The sequence below is a fragment of the Acomys russatus genome, chromosome 14 (assembly GCF_903995435.1).
Source record: "Acomys russatus chromosome 14, mAcoRus1.1, whole genome shotgun sequence".
NCBI lineage: Eukaryota > Metazoa > Chordata > Mammalia > Rodentia > Muridae > Acomys > Acomys russatus.
Window position 1 is genome coordinate 49,861,431 of NC_067150.1, and position 19,746 is coordinate 49,881,176.

Below are 19,746 nucleotides of genomic sequence, written 5' to 3' on the forward strand. Positions count from 1 at the left end.
TATATTTTGAACCCAGCCCTGTATTAGTAGTTATCCTCTAATCTAGGGGCAGTTGAGATTTTGTTTTTGCAGTTGAATGTTTGTCTGTCGCTGCCCCCCCCCCCCCCTAAGTGTGTGTATAAGATGGAGTATATTGAGGCTGTATGAAGTAAGCATCAGCTGTAAGACTTGAGAGGAATTAATGTTTTGGCCACACATTCTTTTTACAATAAGTTTTTAACTTGTGTTGGTCTGTCCATAGTTGTTCGCTCTGACTTTGTATTTGTACATTTATTCACTTGTTTACTCATTTCTTTACTACAGTATGTGTACCAGGTGAGGGCTGAGTGTAGAATTGTGTACCAATTAAACAGTGCCTCCCTGCATAGAACTTGGTCTGTTGCAGAGGCAGATGTCAAACAATATGGTAAATACATGATTGCGCACTGTGGCAAGTGCTATGAGGAACCACAGTGTGAGAGTGAAGGTATGGCGGAAGAAGGCACATGGGGCGGAAGTGAGGTTTGAGTCCAGATCTAACAGAAAGAGACTCAAGTATGCTGAGTGAAAAACAGCAAAACAGGGCTGGAGAGGTGGCTCAGCGGTTAAAGAGCACTGACTGCTCTTCCAGAGGTCCTGAGTTCAGTATCCAGCAACCACATGGTGGCTCACACCATCTACAATGAGATCTGGTGCCCTTTCTGTCCTTTCTGGTGCAAGCAGAGCACTATATACATAATAAATAAATAAATGAATGAATGAATGAATGAATGAATGAATCTTTTTTTTTTTTTTTAAAAGAAAAACAGTAGATTTTGAGATAGAAACAAGTTTGGCACATTGAAACCCTGCAAAGTGCCTAATAGAATTAGAAAATAACATGACTTTTTTTTTTTCTTAAGAAAAAGAAAAGAAAGAAAAGCTAGATCTATGTGGATTAGTGCTCTGTTGGTAGGTTTGGTTGTTTACCTTTTTAAAAGAAAAAAAAACTATGCTTGGGCCTCTTCATGTGCTGGCTTCCTAAAAGGCTGCTACTAAATCAGAACTTCAAAAAAGCTCAGAAAGGCTTGTGAAACACCCCATTCCCTCTGTGTGTCTGGAACCTCCAAGAGAGAAAATTTTAGTTGATGGTTCTTCTATATTTTAATATAAATTGTGCTTGGTGAAGCCCTCTATTTTTGATTGCTAATTTTATAGTTTGTTTTTTCCCCAGTAAACAATAGCATCATAAAATTGAGGAATAGAAGCCCATTCCATTTCTGTTACTGTACCCAGCAGGTATAAGGCATTAATATTTGAGAATATATAAAAGAATGCTTTTAGTGAGGAAGAGGTGAGTTACAACAAAGAGCAGGATTTGGAAAGTATGGTCCCTTCTTGTTGCCTGTTTGATTTGCCTTCTGTTATATTTTGTCCATTCCCAGTTACCTCATTTCATTTTTCTTATCTCTGCAGGATCAATAAGCCAAGAGCTGAGGATTCAGGCGAATACCACTGTGTGTATCATTTTGTCAGCGCTCCTAAAGCAAACGCCACCATTGAAGTAAAAGGTACAGCCTGTCAAAGGCTTCAGTGTTTGTGCCTGCTCCTTCTCAGCGACTACCTTACTCTTCAAAAATGCTTATTTCCATTTGAGAAGCAATGTGATTTATGGCTAAGTTCAGGGGATTACAAGCTTGGCTTCCTGGTTTTAAATCCAAACTCCATTATGTCGTAACTGTATAACTAGGCAAGCTCCTGACTTCTATGCTTCAATCCTTCCCCTTATTTGTAAAGACATCAATAGCACTTACTACATTTGATAGGGGCACTAATTATAGTAGGCTAACTATATGAAATTACTGTTTCACATGTCAAAATGTTTAAGTAGTAACATCTTATATGACCCAGCATTGTGCAAATTATTTTATCATTGTGATTACATAGGTGAAAAGTGGGCCTGGCCACATTTGTGAAAGTACATTGTGAAAGGTTATTATAAAGCTATTTGTTTTAAAGGAAATCTTGTGGGTGAATAGTATCTTAAAGATGAAGCTATAGCAGAGAGTTTCATGAGCAAATAGAACTATACAAGCTACCTAATACTAATTTTAGTTTTTGTGCATTGTTTATAAGGAGAGGCTGAGACTGCCAAAAGTAAAATCATTGTGTCCCTGTAATGAATTTGTGTCAGAACTAGCCAGTGCAGTATTTTTCATTTTGTTTGATGTCTAAGAAGAGGCAGAACAATTGTTTAAGGTCCTACTTATAATTTTAATTTTATTTTGTTGAGAACTATAGAAAGACAAACTTGTGCAGGAAGGACAGATTTGGGAAAAAGAAAGGCCCAAACAGTTACTTAGCTCTTCCTTAAAATATTTAGAAGATAAAAAATGCACATTAAGGGGGCTGGAGAGATGGCTCAGAGGTGAAGAGCACTGCTTGTTCTTCCAAAGGTCCTGAGTTCCATTCCCAGCAACCACATGGTGGCTCATGACCATCTGTAATGAGATCTGGTGCCCTCTTCTGGCCTGCAGACTTACATGCAGGCCAAATGCTGTATAAATAATAAATAAATCTTGTTGCTTAATTTCCTTCTGCTTTCGAAGAGCTCATTCCTGCTGAGCTCTTGGTACTATCCCAAGGGCTGTGGGAAATAATAGGTTTATTTACTTATTTGGGATAATTACACTGAATCACTGCAATTTTTATGTGTTTGGCAGTTGCAATTTATAAGAAACACTTTAAGAATGAAAAAAAATTCCTCTTTGTTTAGCTATCTTAGTTGAAGGGTTCAGGGCTGGTGAGATGACTGAGTAGATAGAAGTGCTTGTTGGGCAAAGCTAGTGGCCTGGTTCAATCCTCAGAACCCACATAAAGTTAGAACACCAGCTCCATGATTATTCTCTGACCTCCACATGCTCACCGTGCTCCCAGTGTTCTGCTGTTTTGAGAAGATGAGGCTCAGTAGTCCCAGAGGAATCCTTCATATTTCCTTCATAGCAGATATGAAGCAGTAGTAAAGAAGGGCAGAATATAGAGGGCCTCTAGTTTAGTTTTTTAGACAGGAGTTACAACTTGTATATTTTGGGGGAGTGGTTCAGTGAAGTGCTTGCTATTACAAGCATGAAGATCTGAGTTTGAGACATGAAAAATAGGCACATGCCCCTGCAGTCCCAGGTCTACAGAGGCAGAAGAGGAGGATCCCTGGGCTTTGATCCTGTCTCAAAAAATAATGTGGAGAACAATTGATGAAGATACCCAATATTGACTTATAGCCTTCACTTGTATGCACACACTTGTATCTGCATGTTATTTCATGTGCTATCATATCATGTTCAAGTTGTTTACTGCACTGTTAACTTTTTTACTGTATTATATCCCTGCAAGGAAAACAGGAACAAATAGTGGTATCCTGGTTTGAATGTCAGAGAAATTCTGTTATACAAAATCCTGAGTCATCATCTGTTATTCTCTTGGCCAGAAAAATGTATAACATATAGTCTATCAGAATTCCTAAGGAGTTTGAGCTTTTGTATTCTCTCCCTTACCATGTGGATAGAAAACAGAGCATGTAATTATCTTGAATCTTTAAGGTTGTTGAAAGTTTGGTCTGGTAAAGATTAAAAACAATGAACTTTTCTATGTTAAGTTCAGAAAACTTTGAATACACCCAGCATCATATTCTAAGATAGCTTCAAGTTGTGGTTGGGTGTGAAAACTGACTTAAATTTAGAGGGAAGTGTGTTCTAAATCTAAGCCACTGTCATGTACAGTATACTACTTCATCAGTGACTTTAGGGTAGAGATAGAGACTGTTGCCATGTTATAGCTGCAGAGATGTGAAAATCTACTTGAAAACTAACAATTTGGGAGAACATAAGTGACCTCTTTGACAGAATCTCCAAGGTTCTTCCTCATGTATAGATTTAACTGAACCAGCTCTTTGGAACATGGAATTCATAAATATTTGTTTACTGAGGTCTATAGTTCCTTTTTGTCACAATAAGAAAGGACAGATGGCAGCTGTCCCAAGCGCTCAGGAGGTAGAGGCAGAGGCAGGTGGATCACTGAGTTCAAGGCCAGCCTGTTCTACAAAATGAGTCCAGGACAACAGCCAAGGCTACACAGAGAAACTCTGGGGGTTGGGGTACAGAAAGAAAGGACATGTGTTTGGGTGACTGTGCTTTCATTCTAGCCTGCAGACTGCTTTTAAGTAACCTGGGCCTGAAATATGCTCAGTGGGTAAGGTGCTTGCTGCGTAAGCACGAGGACCTGAATTTGGATCCCTAAGTACTCACATAAAAAGCTGGGTATGGTAATGTGGACCTGTAACCCTAACACTGGGGGATGGAGACAGAAAAATCCCTTACAACTGGCAATTCTAGCCAGCCAGTGAGCTCTAGATTTAATGAAACACATCCTGCCTCAAAAAAGTGAGGTAGAGTTATAGAAGACAATACTCAGTGCTGACCTCTGAGCACCACACACACATGCTCTTGTGGACATATATTCATGCATAGACATACATTCATACATACGTCCCCCCAAATAATACTTGTTTTCTTCATCCTCCTCTTTTAGGATTTATAACCCAAACTGGCCTTGTGATCCTCCTACCTCAGAATCCCACCACATACCTTTATTTTACAAGCAACCTTAGCATCTGTGGGGACAGAAGAAGGAACAAGACTGGCCAGGAGAGGGGAAAGAGTTGTGATAATGTCCTGAAGCCTTCCCTGAGATTTGCCGAGTTCATTCAGAGGAGAGCACATTTCTCCAGCTTCTTTACTCTAGAGACTTGTGGCTTCCAGGGACTGTACATACAGAGGACTCATTGATACTCTAATAGACACTGAAGTTTTTTTCTTCATAGTTCCTCAGTCCTTTGCCCCTTTCTGTTTTTGACCTACCTTACTTTTCTAATCTGATGTTGTTCTGTCTTTCCTGCTTAGCTTTCGTTACATGTGAATATTTTTTTTAGGATGAAATCCCAGGATTTCTGGAAGAACATGCTCTGCTTCCAGCTGGACAAGATACTGTGTGGTGATGATGATTGTCATTATTGAAAGGAGTAAAGTAACATCATCTCACATTTGTATAGCACCTTGAACAAAAGCAGCATTTTCATGATCATTCATTCAGGAGGCTTCCCAGAAGCATCCTTTAGGCTGCAGCTGATGGTTTTGACTCCAAGTTGGTTTCTACATGAGAAGGCTTTGGAAGCACAATCATAGTATCTCGGGAGCATTAATAAGCGTTATCTTCAGCTCAAATAACTATTCCTTTTATAATAAGAATGGCTAAAATTATATACTTATTGTATACTAGGCTGTGTTTGTTACCTTTAGTCTTCACACATGTATGGAGTAAATATAATTATATCTACTAGTCAGATGAGAATATAGAGGTCTTGTGGGATTAAATGACAGATCTAGTGGAGCCAGATTTTCATCCAGGCACTCTAGCACCATGCTGCAGTGTTCATCACAGGACAAAAGACCTTTGAGAGTAAAATGGATTCTAATCTTGTTCTGTAATTAAGCTTACCATAAGCTTGACCAGTCTACTTTTTGCCTCTGGGCCCCTTTCATTTAGTGTCAGATGATGTAAAATTAAGACAGTAATCCTTAATGTTCCTGTATAGCTCTTAGTCTGTGTTGGACACAGGGGAGAGTTTAACACTGAAAGAATTAGTCTTATTTTTCTCTTGGCAACAACCAGCTTCTCAGGATGGTAAACACTACCTCAGTGTATCTTAGACCTTTACCTGTGTAATTAATGGTTCTTTCTTGCAGTTCCCAATTTCTAACACTGGTTCCAGAAATGGTTTTGTTTTTATTTAATTATTAACTAGGGTGGTAATGGACAGAGTCTCATGTATCCCACACTGGCTTCTAACTTACTGTCTAGTGAAATACAAACTTGAACTTCTGATTCTCCTGCCTCTACCTCCCAAAGTGCTTAGATTACAGGTATGCATCACTGTATCTGGTTTTAGTGTGCTGGCGATTGAATCTAAGAGAGCTTTATGCGTGTGGAACAAGCAGTCTACTGAGCAGTAACTTTATTTTTGGTTTTCTGAGACAAGGTTTTTCTGTGTTGTAGCCTTGCATGCCCTGGGGTCACTTTGTGGACCAGGCTGGCCTCGAACTCAGAGATCCATCTGTCTCTGCCTCTTAAGTGCTGGAGTGAAAGGCCTGTGCTACCACTACCTGGTGGAGTAACTGTTAATAATGGATAGTTAGTGTTCTAAAACTTAATTTAGTTCCTCTGAAATACCTGAACATCAGGCCTTCAAAATCCCACTAAGAAGCGAGTCATAGTAGCACATGGAATCTCAGCTACTTGGAGGCTCAGATAAGAGAGTCACTCAAGTTTACAAGTTTGAGAATATGCTGGGCAACATATTAGACAGTATCTTTAAAAGGAAAAAGAAAAAAGGAAAGGACAAGAAAAAGAAACCAGCTCCCAGAAAACCTAGCACTCAGGTGGTTCTAGTCTATGGCCAAGGTTAGAAATCACTGTCTTGAGTGTGCTATCTCAGTGGTGTCACAGAAGGCCCCTGACTGGTCTGAGTCTTCATACCAATAGTGAGTCTAGTGTAGAAAAGGCTGGTAGGAACATAAAGCCTACATCTTTGCTTCCCTGGAGCCAGTCTCATATTCCTTTTGGGGCTTAGTTATTAGTCTTAAGTTAAAGCTTAACTTTTCCCCTGCCTTCAGACAAGTTTTTATTTGCTTGTGGCTGAGATGGCTCTGTGATTGGATAGGTTGCATAAAGGAAGCAGAAAGATTGTGTAGAAAGAATGTGTTTACTTGGAAACAACTCACTCGTTGACAACATTTAAGAATAGATTTTCTTTGAAAATGAGTTCTTGGTAGGTTAAAAGTTTGTTTTGAAAGGTAAACACCAAAAGGTCCCACATGTGAAGTCTTATACCTTTCTCAGGTCCATTCTGTTAGTTAATGTGCATCTCATTTGAACAATGTTTTCCTTGTCTGAATTGACACTTCTCTAGCCTGCACCCTGACAGAGAAGCTGGTTGTCTTGTTCTAAGAACAGGCAGGTTGGGCAGCAGAAAGTGTGGAGAATGGTGTTGTTAGAGGGCTGAGGCAATAAAATCATGTCAAGTACTCTTGGGGTAAGTAAGTTACTTTTGGAACCCAGTAAGTAGTATGTGATTAGAACATGTGTCTAAGAAGGCAGAGAGCAAGCTAGTTGCTAAGTTGGGTCAGAAAGCTCTTCTAAGGGAGTCTTTGTTGCTTTTTTTCTCCTGATTCTTGCCACTCAATTGTTCTCCCCTGAGGAGGGAAGGGGCTCTTGCTCTGTCACCATATGAAGGTTTAATCAATGCCTCAGACCAACAGGAACTAATTAAGTATTATTAAATGGCAAGCCCATATAAAGTAAGATATTACAATAGGTCATTAATCAATGTAGTTTGTCATTTTCTGTCCCCAGTAAGCTTTAATAGAGCTATAGTGAACGTCCTGTTTATATGAGCAGGTAAAGAGAACACATAAAAACTAGCATTTCATTCTTGCTACTAATAACTTGAAGTCTAAGGCTTGGCTCTTTCCTTCCTGAAATGATAGTCTAACTGATTTTTTTTTTCTGTTGCTTTTTGGTTTTTGTTTATGGAGGCAGTCTCATTATGTACCTTAGTAGCTTGCATCTTACTATGGGACTAGTAAGTACAGTTCTCTTGCATCTGCCTCCCAAGTTTTGTGATTATAGGCATGCACTGTGCCTATCCTTAGTGTTTATTTCTGACTGAGTTCTCACCTTCTGTTAAATTAGTATGGAGATGTGGTTTAATCTTTTTAAGGCCTTTATGAAACAATGTATAGATATTGGTTCCATTTCATAGGAGGCAACACTAAAATTCAAAAGATTTTATTTTGTATTTTTTAATTTTTTAATTCTTCTCTCATATATTACATCCCAACTGCAGTTTTCCCTCCCAGTCTGTCCCTGCTCCACTTCTTTTCTGTTTCTCTTCAGAAAAAGGCAGGGTTCCTATGGATATCAACCAAACATGGCATATCAAATTGCAGTAACACTAGGTACTTCCACTTGCATTAAGGCTGGATGAGGCAACCTAGTAGGAGGAAAAGGGTCCTCAAAAGCAGGCAAAAGAGTCAGAACAGCCTCTGCTTCCATTGTTAGGAGTCCCACAAGAAGATTGAGACACACAACTGTAACATATTGCAGAAGGACTAGGTCAGTCCCATACAGGCTCCCTGGTTGTCAGTTCAGTCTCTTTGAGCCCCTAAGGACACAGGTTAGTTGATCGTGTGGGTTATCTTTTAGTGTCCTTTACCCCTCTGGCTCCTACAACCTTTCCTCCCCCTCTTCTACAGGATTTCCCAAGTTCTGCCTAATTTGTGGCTTTGGGTCTCTGCATCTGTTTTCATCAGTTGCTAGATGAAGTCTCTCTGATGACAACTGGGTAAGATGCCAATTTATGAATATAGCAGAATATCATTAGGAACCATTTCATTGTTGTCGTCTGTGCCGTGCGCGCCCCCCCCCCCCCCAATGGTGTTTGGTTCTATGCTAGGTCTCTGGGTTATCCATCCTTTGGTTCTTGGCCCTCCATGTGGTGTCAGGGGTGAGCTCCCTCTTGTGGCATGGGTCTCAAGCTGGACTAGTCATTGGTTGGCCCCTCCCACACTTTCTGTGTTAACCTTTATACCAAAGCACATCTTGCTGGCAGGACAAATTGTAGGTCAAAGGCATTGCGATTGGGTTGGTGTCCCAATCCTTCCACTGGAAGTCTTACCTGGTTAGAGGAGATGGCCAGTTCAGGTTTCATATCCCAGTTACTAGAAGTCTTAGCTGGGGCCACCCCTATAGATTCCTGGGAGTTTCTATTGTACTAAGTCTCTGTGATACCCTCAATTCCAGTTGTCTCTCCCAGTACTCTTTCCCTCCATCTTCCCCCTCCCCATCCTTCCTCTTCCCATCCCACCCACCTATGACCTGCAGTATCTATTCTATTTCTCCTTCCCAGGGAGATTTCATGTGTTCCCTCTTGAGCCATTCTTGTTACTTAGCTTCTTTGAGTCAGTGATTGTAGCAATCTTTATTTTACAGCTAATAGCAACTTAGAAGAAAGTACAATACCATGTTTGTCTTTCTGGGTCTGGGTTACTCTACTGAGAATGATATTTTTTGTTGTTACATCTATTTGCCTGAAATTTTCATGATTTTTTTTTTTTTAAACAGATGAGTAATACTTCATTGTATAAATCTACCACATTTTCTTCATCCATTCTTTAGTTGGGGGACATCTAGATTGTTTCCAGTTTCTGGCTATTATAAACAAAGCTGTTATAATCATAGCAGAACAAGTGTCCTTGTGGTAGGACAGAACATCCTTTAGATATATGCCCAAGGGTAGTATAGCTGGGTCTTTTTTCTTGTTTTGTTTTTGTGGGTTTTTTGTTTGTTTGTTTGTTTTGTTTTGTTTTTTTGAGACAGGGTTCTCTGTGTAGCCTGGCCTTGTAGACCATGCTGGCTTCTAGCTTGCAACCATCTGTCTAACTCTGCCTCTTTAATGCTGGGCTTAAAGGTGTGTGCCACCATGCCTAGCCTGGCTGGATCTTGAGGTAGATTAATTCTCAGTTTTCTGAGATACTGCCATATTGATTTCTAAAGTGGCTGTACAAGTTTGCACTCCCATCAGGAGCTTGCTCCACATCCTCACCAGCATAAGCTGTTGCTTGAGTTTTTGATCTTAGCCATTCTGATAGGTCATTTTGATTTGCATTTCCCTGATGGCTAAGGATGTTGAACATTTCTTTAAGTGCTTCTTGGCCATTTGAATTTTCTCTGTTGAGAATTCTCTGTTTACATCTGTCCTGCATTTTTAAAATAGATTATTTGGTTTGTTGACATAATTTCTTCCTGGGTGTGGTGGTATACGCCTTTAATCCCAGCACTGGGGAGGCAGAGGCAGAGGCAGGATCTCTGTGATTTTGAGGACAGCCTGGTCTACAAAGAGAGCCCAGGACAGCCAGATCTATTACACAGAGAAACCCTGTCTTAAAAAACCCAAACAAAAAACAAAACATAATTTCTTGAATTCTCTATATATTTTGGGAATTAGCACGGTCATCTCATTAGATGCTAAAAAAGCCTTTGACAGAATCAAACACCCCTTCATAATAAAAGTCTTGGATAGATCAGGGATACAAGGGGCATACCTGAACATAATAAAGGTAATATCTAGCAAGCTGATACCTAACATCAAATTTAATGGAGAGAAACTCAAAGCAATTCCACTAAAATCAGGAACAGGACAAGGCTGCCTACTTTTCTCCATATCAATTCAGTATAGTACTTGAAGTTCTAGCTAGAGTAATAATATAATTGATAGAGATCAAGGGGCTTAAAATTAGAAGGGAATATATATCCAAAGTATCACTATATAGTATATATAAATGACCCCAAAAATTCTACCAGGGAATAAACATCTTCAGTGAAGTGACTGGGTACAAGATTAACTTAAAATAAAACAAAATAGTAGCCCTTCTATATACAAATGATAAATGGGCTGAGAAAGAAATCAGGGGAACAGCACACATCACAAAAACTATAAAACACCTTGGTGTAACTCTAATCAAGCAATTAAAAAACCTGTATGGCAACAACTTTGAAGTAATTGAAGATATTAGAAGATGGAAAGATCTTCCACGCTCATGCATCAGTAGGATTAACATAGTAAAAATGGCCATCTTACCAAAAGCAATCCACAGACTCAGTACAATCCCCATCAAAATTCCAACACGATTCTCGACAGACCTTTAAAGAACAATACTCAATTTCATATGGAAAAAGAAAAAAAAAACCTGGATACATAAAATAAAATTGTATAATAAAAGAACGTCCAGAGGTATCACCATCCCTGATTTCAAGCTGCCACATACCTATAGTAATAAAAATGGCATGGTATTGGCATAAAAACTGACAAGTTGATCAATGTAATTGAATCAAAGACCCAGACATAAATTTACACACCTATGGACACATGATTTTTTCCAAAGAAACCAAAATTATATAATGGGGAAAAAGAAAGCATCTTCAACAAATGGTGCAAGTGGATGTCAGCATGTAGAAGAATGCAAATATGTCTATATATCTATTGCCCTGCACAAAACTCAAGTCCAAATGGATTAAAGACTTCAACATGAAACTAGATAGAACCTGATAGCTGAGAAAGTGGGGTATAGCCTTGAACACTTTGATATAGGAGACAGCTTTCTGAACAGAACACCAAATTGCACAGCATTAAGATTGACAATTAATACATGGGACTTCATGAAACTGAAAGGCTTTTTAAGGCAAAGGACACCACCAATAGTACAAAACTGCACCCCACAGAATGGGAAAAGGATTTAAATGACTGGTGTTAGGTTGCTCAGTTAGTTGATAAACTAATAGAGGCTTGATAGCATGTAGGTATCTTTGATTTCCAAATTCAAAAATTTGCTTTTTATATTATGTGGCATAGTTAAACTCTGAGAGGTTAATAAGTTTAACTTTATGTTTAGAGTATTCCAGCACATACACAAATAAGAATTATGTGTGAGAAATTGGTTTTGCGCTTTTCACTTATTCTGTGCATTTTGCAATGTTTACTATATTGTATATTATAAATGTTTGTACTCTGTTCTGGTTTTTCCCTCAGTAAAGTACAAAATGCATGATCTCTGGAGTCAGTCATGAGTTAGATCCCATCTTTGTCTTTTACTAGCAGCATAATTTGAGACATCAAATAATTTCCAGACTTGCCTTTTCCAATTCATAAAAATGGGGCAATGTATGCTTATTAGTGTAGTTGTTATCTGTTACTTGTTCTGGAGTCACCTGAAGGTCTCACTAAATAAGACTTAAAGATCTGTTCACACAATGTCTCACTGACATTTATTTTCACAGGCCCTCTTCTGAGGGCCACTACACGTGAATGCTCCTCATTATGGCATCACATATACACCCCAAGCATGGCGCTTTTATAAGTAGTTTAATAGAATTTTCTAGTTTTACTTGGTTAGAAGGGAGTCATTAAATCCAGTCCAGCTCAGCAGAAGGGAAATGAAGTTTCATCTCTTGAATGGAAACATCTGAGAACTTGTTTGGGCCTAAAGAGGCTCCTACTGATGCTCTCACTGAGGACTTGTGTATCTTGCTGTAGGTGTATTGTCCTGCCCAACAGGTGAAGCTGTTGAGCTGCTACTATAAAAGATAAAATCTTTTTATTTTAAGATCTGTGTTTTGATCCAAGGCTAAAATGATAATTATCAAAGTAATCGTCTTCAGGGATAGGATAGCTTAGCTTGGATTGTCTTTCTTTCTGCCTAGTGTAGTAGTGATGCTTCTACTCTCCAAAGGATGAATAACCAGGGTCTAATTCTTTGGAATACATTTCTATGCAGTAGTCTTTGATATGATGAGGAGAAAGCAACAGTTGGTCTAACCATTGAACAGTCTTTTTAGTAGGCTTATATTTATAAACATGACCAGTAAAGCATAGTTGGGGTTAACTAAGCTAGTAGTAGCCTTTAAGGTCATGTTTCCATATGTAAATAGAAGCCTCTGTAGAATGCCTTTATTACCAGGTGAATGAAACAGTACAGACTCATTGTACTGAGTCTGGCAGGAGTGAAGACCATTTCTATCCTTTTCTGATGGGACCATATAAGTTTGAGTCCTTTTAGAATCTAAGAGGCCATGGAGCTATATATCAAATCAAATCAACTTTTATCCTTCTAGGTCAGCATTTCCTGCCTAGGATCCCCTTTGGGGATCAAAAGACCCTTACATAGGATTGCATATCATATATCCCACATATCATATTTACATTACTATTCATAATAGTAGCAAAATTACAGTTATGAACTAGCAACAAAAAAAATTTTATTGTTGGGGTTCCACAACATGAGGAACTGTATTGAAGGATCACAGCATTAGGAAGTTGGAGAACCACAGGTCTAGGTGATTTTGACACATACTTTAGAAATGAATTTCTGTGTTAGTTGTTTTTGTGTGGCTGTAACTAGAATATCAGACAAAAACAATGTAAGGGAGGAAGGGTTTATTTTGCTTGTATTTTCAGAGGAATTTCAGTGCATCATGGCAGGGAAATTGGGACAGAATGGTTCTGTCAAGGTTTTTCAAGCTTAAGGTAGAGGCTTGTTCACCTATGACAGACAGGAAACAGTATGTAAGGCCAGAATCATGAGTTGGTAAGTGGGTAAGCCCCACTGCTAGTGACCCATTTCCTTCAGCAGTATGTCCTAAAGGCCCTATAGCCTTCAAAACAGTGTCACAAGCTGGGGACTGAGCATTCAAAACATGGACAACATGGGAATAATTCAGATTCAAACCACAGCAAGCTGAATCACTGAATTCACATAGCTAATGGCATCAGGCAATAATGGTCCAGTGAGGAGGCGAAGTTGAAGAAGAAAAACGAGAAAATGTGTATCCTGATTTCTGACATTTGTCTTAGATCATTCCCATAAGTACAAGAGAAGCCTGCCTGATAACTCAACTTGGATGATATCTATCTTTTAAACACTTTTTATTCTTGAAATCATGGTTTTCATTATCACTGTTGCTTTCTTCCCCAACAGAGCAGCAAACAAGAACAAGTTTTCTATGGACTTCCTAACCATAATAACTGGCAGCTACCTTCTTGGAGTTACTCAGGGTAGAGAGCTTGGAGTCATCCCTGAAGCCTTTTTTCTGATGTCCCATGCCCAGTTATTAACAAAAATATGAACTCAACATATAAACTAAATTAGAGTCTCCTGCCTCTCCTCACTTCATCATGTGAATCCTACTCTTCTTGTCTGGAGGCTGAGTACCCTTCTGATTAGTCATACATGTTCTTGTTTACTCTAAGTTGTAAACTCTTATATGAAACAAGTGCGGACCTGCCTCCGGACCTTTGTCTTTCTCCTGTAGTGTTTTTCCTATAAGATAACTTATGACCTATTCCCCCAATTTTTTTCACAAGTGAGCTAAAATATGCCTAAGCAGAAAGGTCTTGACTTTTGTAAGACATGCCTTGGGCGTGCAGGAGGTACTTAAGTGTGTTGAGTCTGTAAAACACAATTGGAGAAGATGGTAGCTCTTCTGTTCCTTATATATTTTGGTCTCTCTGGTAATATCTTGATTGACCATATATCATATATCTGTAGAACCTTGCATGCCTTGAAATGCTTAACGTTTTTTTCGGGGGGGGGGGGGCAGGAAGGTGGTGGTGGTTGAGACAGAATTTCTCTGTGTAGGTAGCCTTGGCTGTCTTGGACTCACATTGAAGACCAGGCTAGCTTCAAACTCAGAGATCTACCTGTCTTTCCCTCCCGGAATGCTGAGATTACAGCATACGCCACTGGCTTAGATTGTAATTTAATTAAAATATTTCTCCCTTCCCTCCCTTCAAACTCTTCCACATACCCCTCCTTATTTTCCTTCAGATTTATGGTCTCTTTTTTTTTTAATTGATTGTTATTGAAAGCATATATTTATTTGTGTATGGATATATTCCTAAGTAAAACCTGTTTAGTCCACATATTGTTAATTGTATATGTGTTTTTAGGGCTGACACTTTAGCTTTATAAACTCAGTTGCCTGTGGGTCTTTGTGTAGGGTTGAAGCCTTGTGGACTTTTCCCTATCCAATTTGGCATGTTTGCTGGCACCATTTTTGTCCAGTTTGGGCAGTCATGTAGATGAGACTTTACAGTTACAGTTTCTGATGTTACTACAGACTCTCGCAGCCAATTCCCTGACCCTCTGGCTCATTGAATCTTTCCACCCCCTCTTCTACAATGTTCCCTGAACCTTAGGTGTGGGAGTGTTTTTATAGATAGATCGTTTGGAGTTGGGCTCCACAACTCTGTATTTTGATTGGTTGTGGTTTTCTGTAGTACTCTCTGTTGATGGCAAAAAGAGGTTTCCTTGATGAGGGGTGAAGACTACACTTATCAGGCTGTATTCTAGAGGGGTAGATATGTGGGAAGTCTGGGTATGGAGTTGGGGAGTAAAGGCAGCACAATGGGTCTTGTGGGTGGGTGCAAGTCCCTGGGTTTTTTTTTTGTTTTTGTTTTTTTTGACTGAAGACATATCTGAGAAAAAGTGATCAGTAGATCAGAGTAATGGCAGAGTAACTATAGAAAAGTTGCTTTTATGGGAGCAGTAGAGGCAGCTTGATACTCCTTGAGTAGTAAAGAACTTTCCATGTAAAAGCAAAAAGACATTTCCTTAGTAATGTTGAGCCTAGAAAGCTTTTCACAGAGAGGTACTAAAGCAGCCTTGGGTTTGACAGGAACTGATTTAATGTAGCTTGGAGCCCTACCCATTCCATTTCTATCCTAGGTGCTTCTGGCAATTGCTTGCAAGTCTAGTCTGCCTGGGAAGTAGTCTGTTGATTGTAGGACTTTGGATTGTTTTTAGCCAAAGAAGTCAAGTAATTCAAAGGTGGTATGTAGTATCAGACCATGATTTGATACTCTTCTTCAGGATTTTACAGTTTGAGAGAATGTTTGGGCATCTTGCCTACTTATTTAAGAACACTGGCAACTAGGCAGGTGCAAAAATTATCTCCATTTGACACCATGTATAGATCAAAGCACAGAAGAAAGCTCCACTTCAACTGGAATTTGGACCAGTGTCTTTTGATTCTCTTTCCTACCCTGGCCAACAAAGAGATACCTGGCCTATTTTGCATTTCATTGCTTTCAGATGTCTTGTCAAGCCTTAGTGGAAAATATAATTAGGATAAAAGAAGCTTAAATTCAAAGAATTAGCTCCACACCAGGCTTCTTTGATCCTTAAAGTTGTTCTGAAGCAGGCATTGTTTATATCTTAACTGACCCCTAAAAGTGGAGAATAATAGTGTCTAGCATATCTATATCTCGCAATTCTACAATATTGGGCTCTCAGGATTGCCATAAATTGGTTGTATGTGGAAGAGTCATCTCTTTTGTTTGTTTGTTTTGTTTTTGGGTTTTTGTTTTGTTTTTATTTTTTTGAGATGGGGTTTCTCTGTTGTACAGAACCTTGTCTGTCCTGAACTCTCTTTGTAGACCAGACTGGCCTTGATGCCTCTGCCTCCCCAGTGCTGGGATTAAAAGCACGCACCATCATGCCTAGCTTTTTTTTTTTTAAAAAAATTTCCATTTCCCTAATGTGCTCTCATGTAGTTGGGGCTGGCTTCATATCCTTTTTGTCTTTTTTTCCTCCTCTACCTCCTAAATGCTAAGGTTGCAGGCATGAACCATTGGCCCCAGCATTTCCCTCTTTCCTTTCCTTTCTCCAACCAGCCTTCCTTGCTTTCTTTCAAATTCATGCCCTCTTTTTTCATTAATTGTTGTTATATACATGTATGTATGTATACGTGTACATATATACATTCATGTACATATATATATCCTATTCGGTCTGTATAATGTTACCTGTAATATGTTTTCAATCCTGACCATTTGGTTTAACCAGTTGATGTATTTTTCCTGAGAAGGCTATTTCTCTCACTGTCATCATTCCTTAGTTGCCTTTAGTTCTTTGTGTGAGCTTGAGGACTTGGTGGTTATATCTTTTGTTGTCCTCATTCAGCTCATATTTATACGGCCTTGTGGGTGAGACTTTATGGGTAAAGCTTCTGGCATTACTAGGAGATGGAGTCTCAGCAAACTCCCTGATCTTTTGCTCTTGGAATTTTCTGCTTTCTTTTCTGCAACGATTCCTAAGCCTTCAGTGCATGGGTATTTTGTAGATGGGTACCCATTGGTACTGGGCTTCACAGCTTTGCAGTCTCATCAATTGTAGTTTTCTGTAATGGTTTCTATATGTTGCAAAGAGAAGTTTCCTTGATGAGAGGTGAGAACTGCATTTATCTGTAGATAGAAGATCATATATTTAGAGCGTAGTTAGGGCTTATGCTTGTTTAGTAAAATGGTGGTTGTAGGTTCTCCAAGACCCGTGACTTAACTTGCGCTGGGTGGTTGGGCTAGGTTTCTAATTCCAAGTGTGGTGTATATTGTTGAGCGGTTCTTAAGTCTAATCAAAGAGTTTTTGGTTACTGCTTAGTGGTATGTTGTGTGCCACTACTGCACCTACAGTTATCATGCCATTCTGGTGGTTGTTGTGTGTCATTCCCTAGTGGAAAAAAAAAAAAAAAGTCCACAGAATGGGAGCAAATCTACCTAAGCTATACGTCTGGCAAAATTAATATCCAAAATATACTTGAAACAAAAGACTCATTCAAAAAGGGCCTCTGGCCTTGTGTATGAAGTACATGGTATCTTCAGCAACAGTCACATGACTTGTACTTTAGCAGGGCAACCAAGGACAATAGCAATAGCCTGTGTGTTTTGGGAGTCTCTTGAACAACCATAACCAACAAACTCATGTGATAGATGGTCTTTGGCTTTTTGAGGGAGCATTATTCTTAGTTTGAGAATTTGCCACACTGATTTCCAGAGTGACTGCACTATGTTTGTAATCACAACTGTGAATGGGGGCTCCCTCTTTCCCCGACCTCCCCTTCAGAATTTGTTGTAGGTTCGTTTTGCTTATTTTTACCATTCTGACTGGGGTGGAATAAAATTGGAAAGTTGTTTTGATTTGCATTTCCCTAATTGTTAGAGATGGTGAGTATTTTTTGAGCTATTTCTTAGCTGTTTTGTTTTGAGAACTTTCTGTTAGGTCCCAGGTCCATTTTTTGAATGAGTCTTTTGTTTTTGTTTCAAGTATATTTTGGATATTAATTCTACCAGATGTATAGCTGGTAGATTTGCTCTCATTCTGTGGACATCTTTTTCACTAGGTTATTGCTTCTTTAGTTGTGGAGAAACCTTTTTTTTTTTTTTTTTTTAATTTTAGGAATGACCCAAACTTGTCGACTGTTGCCCTTGTTAGGCAAATGGAGTCCTAGTCACAAAGTCCTTTCTTGTCCTGTATCGTGTGTGTGTGTGTGTGTGTGTGTGTGTGTGTGTGTGTGTGTGTGTGTTTATATATCCTGTATCATAAAAAGTATGTTTATATTTTCTTCTAGCAGTTTCAGTGTTTAGGTCTTTGATCCATCGGAGTTAGTTTTTGTTTAAGGTGATAGATGCAGGCCTGACTTCATTCTTCTGCATTCATTTTCACAACTTCATTTGTTGAAGATGCTTTCTTTTCTCTGGCTTATGTTTTAGGTATCTTTACCAATTATTAAATGCCTGAAGTTATATGTACTCTTGGCTCTTCAGTTTTCTTGCATTGGTCTGCATGTCTGTTTTGTGCCAGTACCATATTGCTTTTATTACTATATAATAATTATTAATATATCTTAAGAACTGGATGGAAGCCAGGAGCAGTGGCACACACCTGTAATTCCAGCACTCAAGGAGGCAGAGGTAGGCAGATCACTTTTGAGTTTAAGGCCAGCCTGGTCTACAAAGGGAGTCCAGGACAGCCAAGGCTACGTAGAAACCTTGTCTTGAAAAACAAAACAAAACAAAACAACATAAACAAAAAGATCTGGGATGGCAATTCCTCCAGCGTTCTTTTTGTTTAGGATTATTTTTGCCATCTAGGGTCTTTTGTGGTTCCATATGAGTGGATTTTTTTTTTTTTTTTAAGTGTATGTGTAGGTTGAGGGACAATGTGTGTGCGTTTTATTGTGTGGGTTGCAAGAATCCAGCTGTCAGGCTTGGCAGCCTTGTTTCCTTTTTGGAGATAGGGTCTTGCTGTGTAGTCCTAGGCTGCCCTTGAAATCTCCATTTACTAGTGTCTTCTTTCCAGTAGACATGCCTACACACCTATCTCAAGTTAAGTTTTTGTTTTGTTTTGTTTAAGGCGAGGTTTCTCTTTGTAGCCCTGACTGTCCTGCAACTTTCTCTGTAAACCAGGCTAGCCTCAGACTTACAGAGAACCACCTACCTCTGCCTCCTGAAGGCTTAGATTAAAGGTATGCACCACCACCACCAGGCTTCGAGTCAGGTCTTTATTTTACTTACAAAACCCTTGGGGATGTTAAGTTTGAGATCCCTCCCTGATGATTATTTTCCTCATTGTTAAGCCCAATGGGCTTGATGTTGGTTTTTCTAGAACAACTCTGGCCCTTGGTTTTCAATCAGTAGCTCTTAAAGCATGCATCCATTTTCATATATCTTTTAATAGGCTTGATTTTATGTATCAAGAAACTTTCATTTCTTTGAGAAAATACATGCCATTTGACATGACGCATAGTTATTGAAGGTGTTTGAAGAAAACACCTTGGGACTATGTAAGTGAAGATGCTTCTCTGCGCATGTTTCCTGAGGAAGGTATTTGGGCAGTTAGGACAGTTGAGCTTGTGTGTTTTTTCAGTAGGTTCTACATTAGTAGAAATTCTTATATTAATAACCCTGGTTATTTTCTTGATGCTTTGGTAAGTAAAGGGTAGGGAGTGAAATTGGTCCCTTCCCCTATTCTCACCCACAGGGTTCTTTAGACACGCCTTCATAGTCAGCTTCGATAAAGACTGACAGCATCAGAAGCCAGGCCCTGAGCCCTAGGCCTTTGGTATCCTACTCAGGTGGTAACAGTTTAAAAACCTTTTCACAGCTGCTCCTGACATCACTGGCCATAAACGGAGTGAAAACAAAAATGAAGGGCAGGATGCCATGATGTACTGCAAGTCAGTTGGCTACCCCCATCCAGAATGGATATGGCGCAAGAAGGAGAAGAATGGTGTGTTCCAGGTGAGTAGGAGGTCGCCTTGAACTCAATCCTAGACTCCTGTGCTTAC

General features: G+C 39.3%; 1 protein-coding gene across 1 annotated transcript in view; it reads left to right on the plus strand.

Moving 5' to 3' along the window:
* Nptn (neuroplastin) overlaps nt 1–19,746 on the plus strand; it is an 84,647-nt gene that overhangs the window by 52,629 nt on the left and 12,272 nt on the right. The window contains exons 4-5 of the mRNA XM_051156565.1: nt 1,435–1,529; nt 19,563–19,699. Of these exons, the coding sequence (XP_051012522.1) occupies nt 1,435–1,529; nt 19,563–19,699 (232 nt within the window). The remainder of the gene's footprint in view (nt 1–1,434; nt 1,530–19,562; nt 19,700–19,746) is intronic.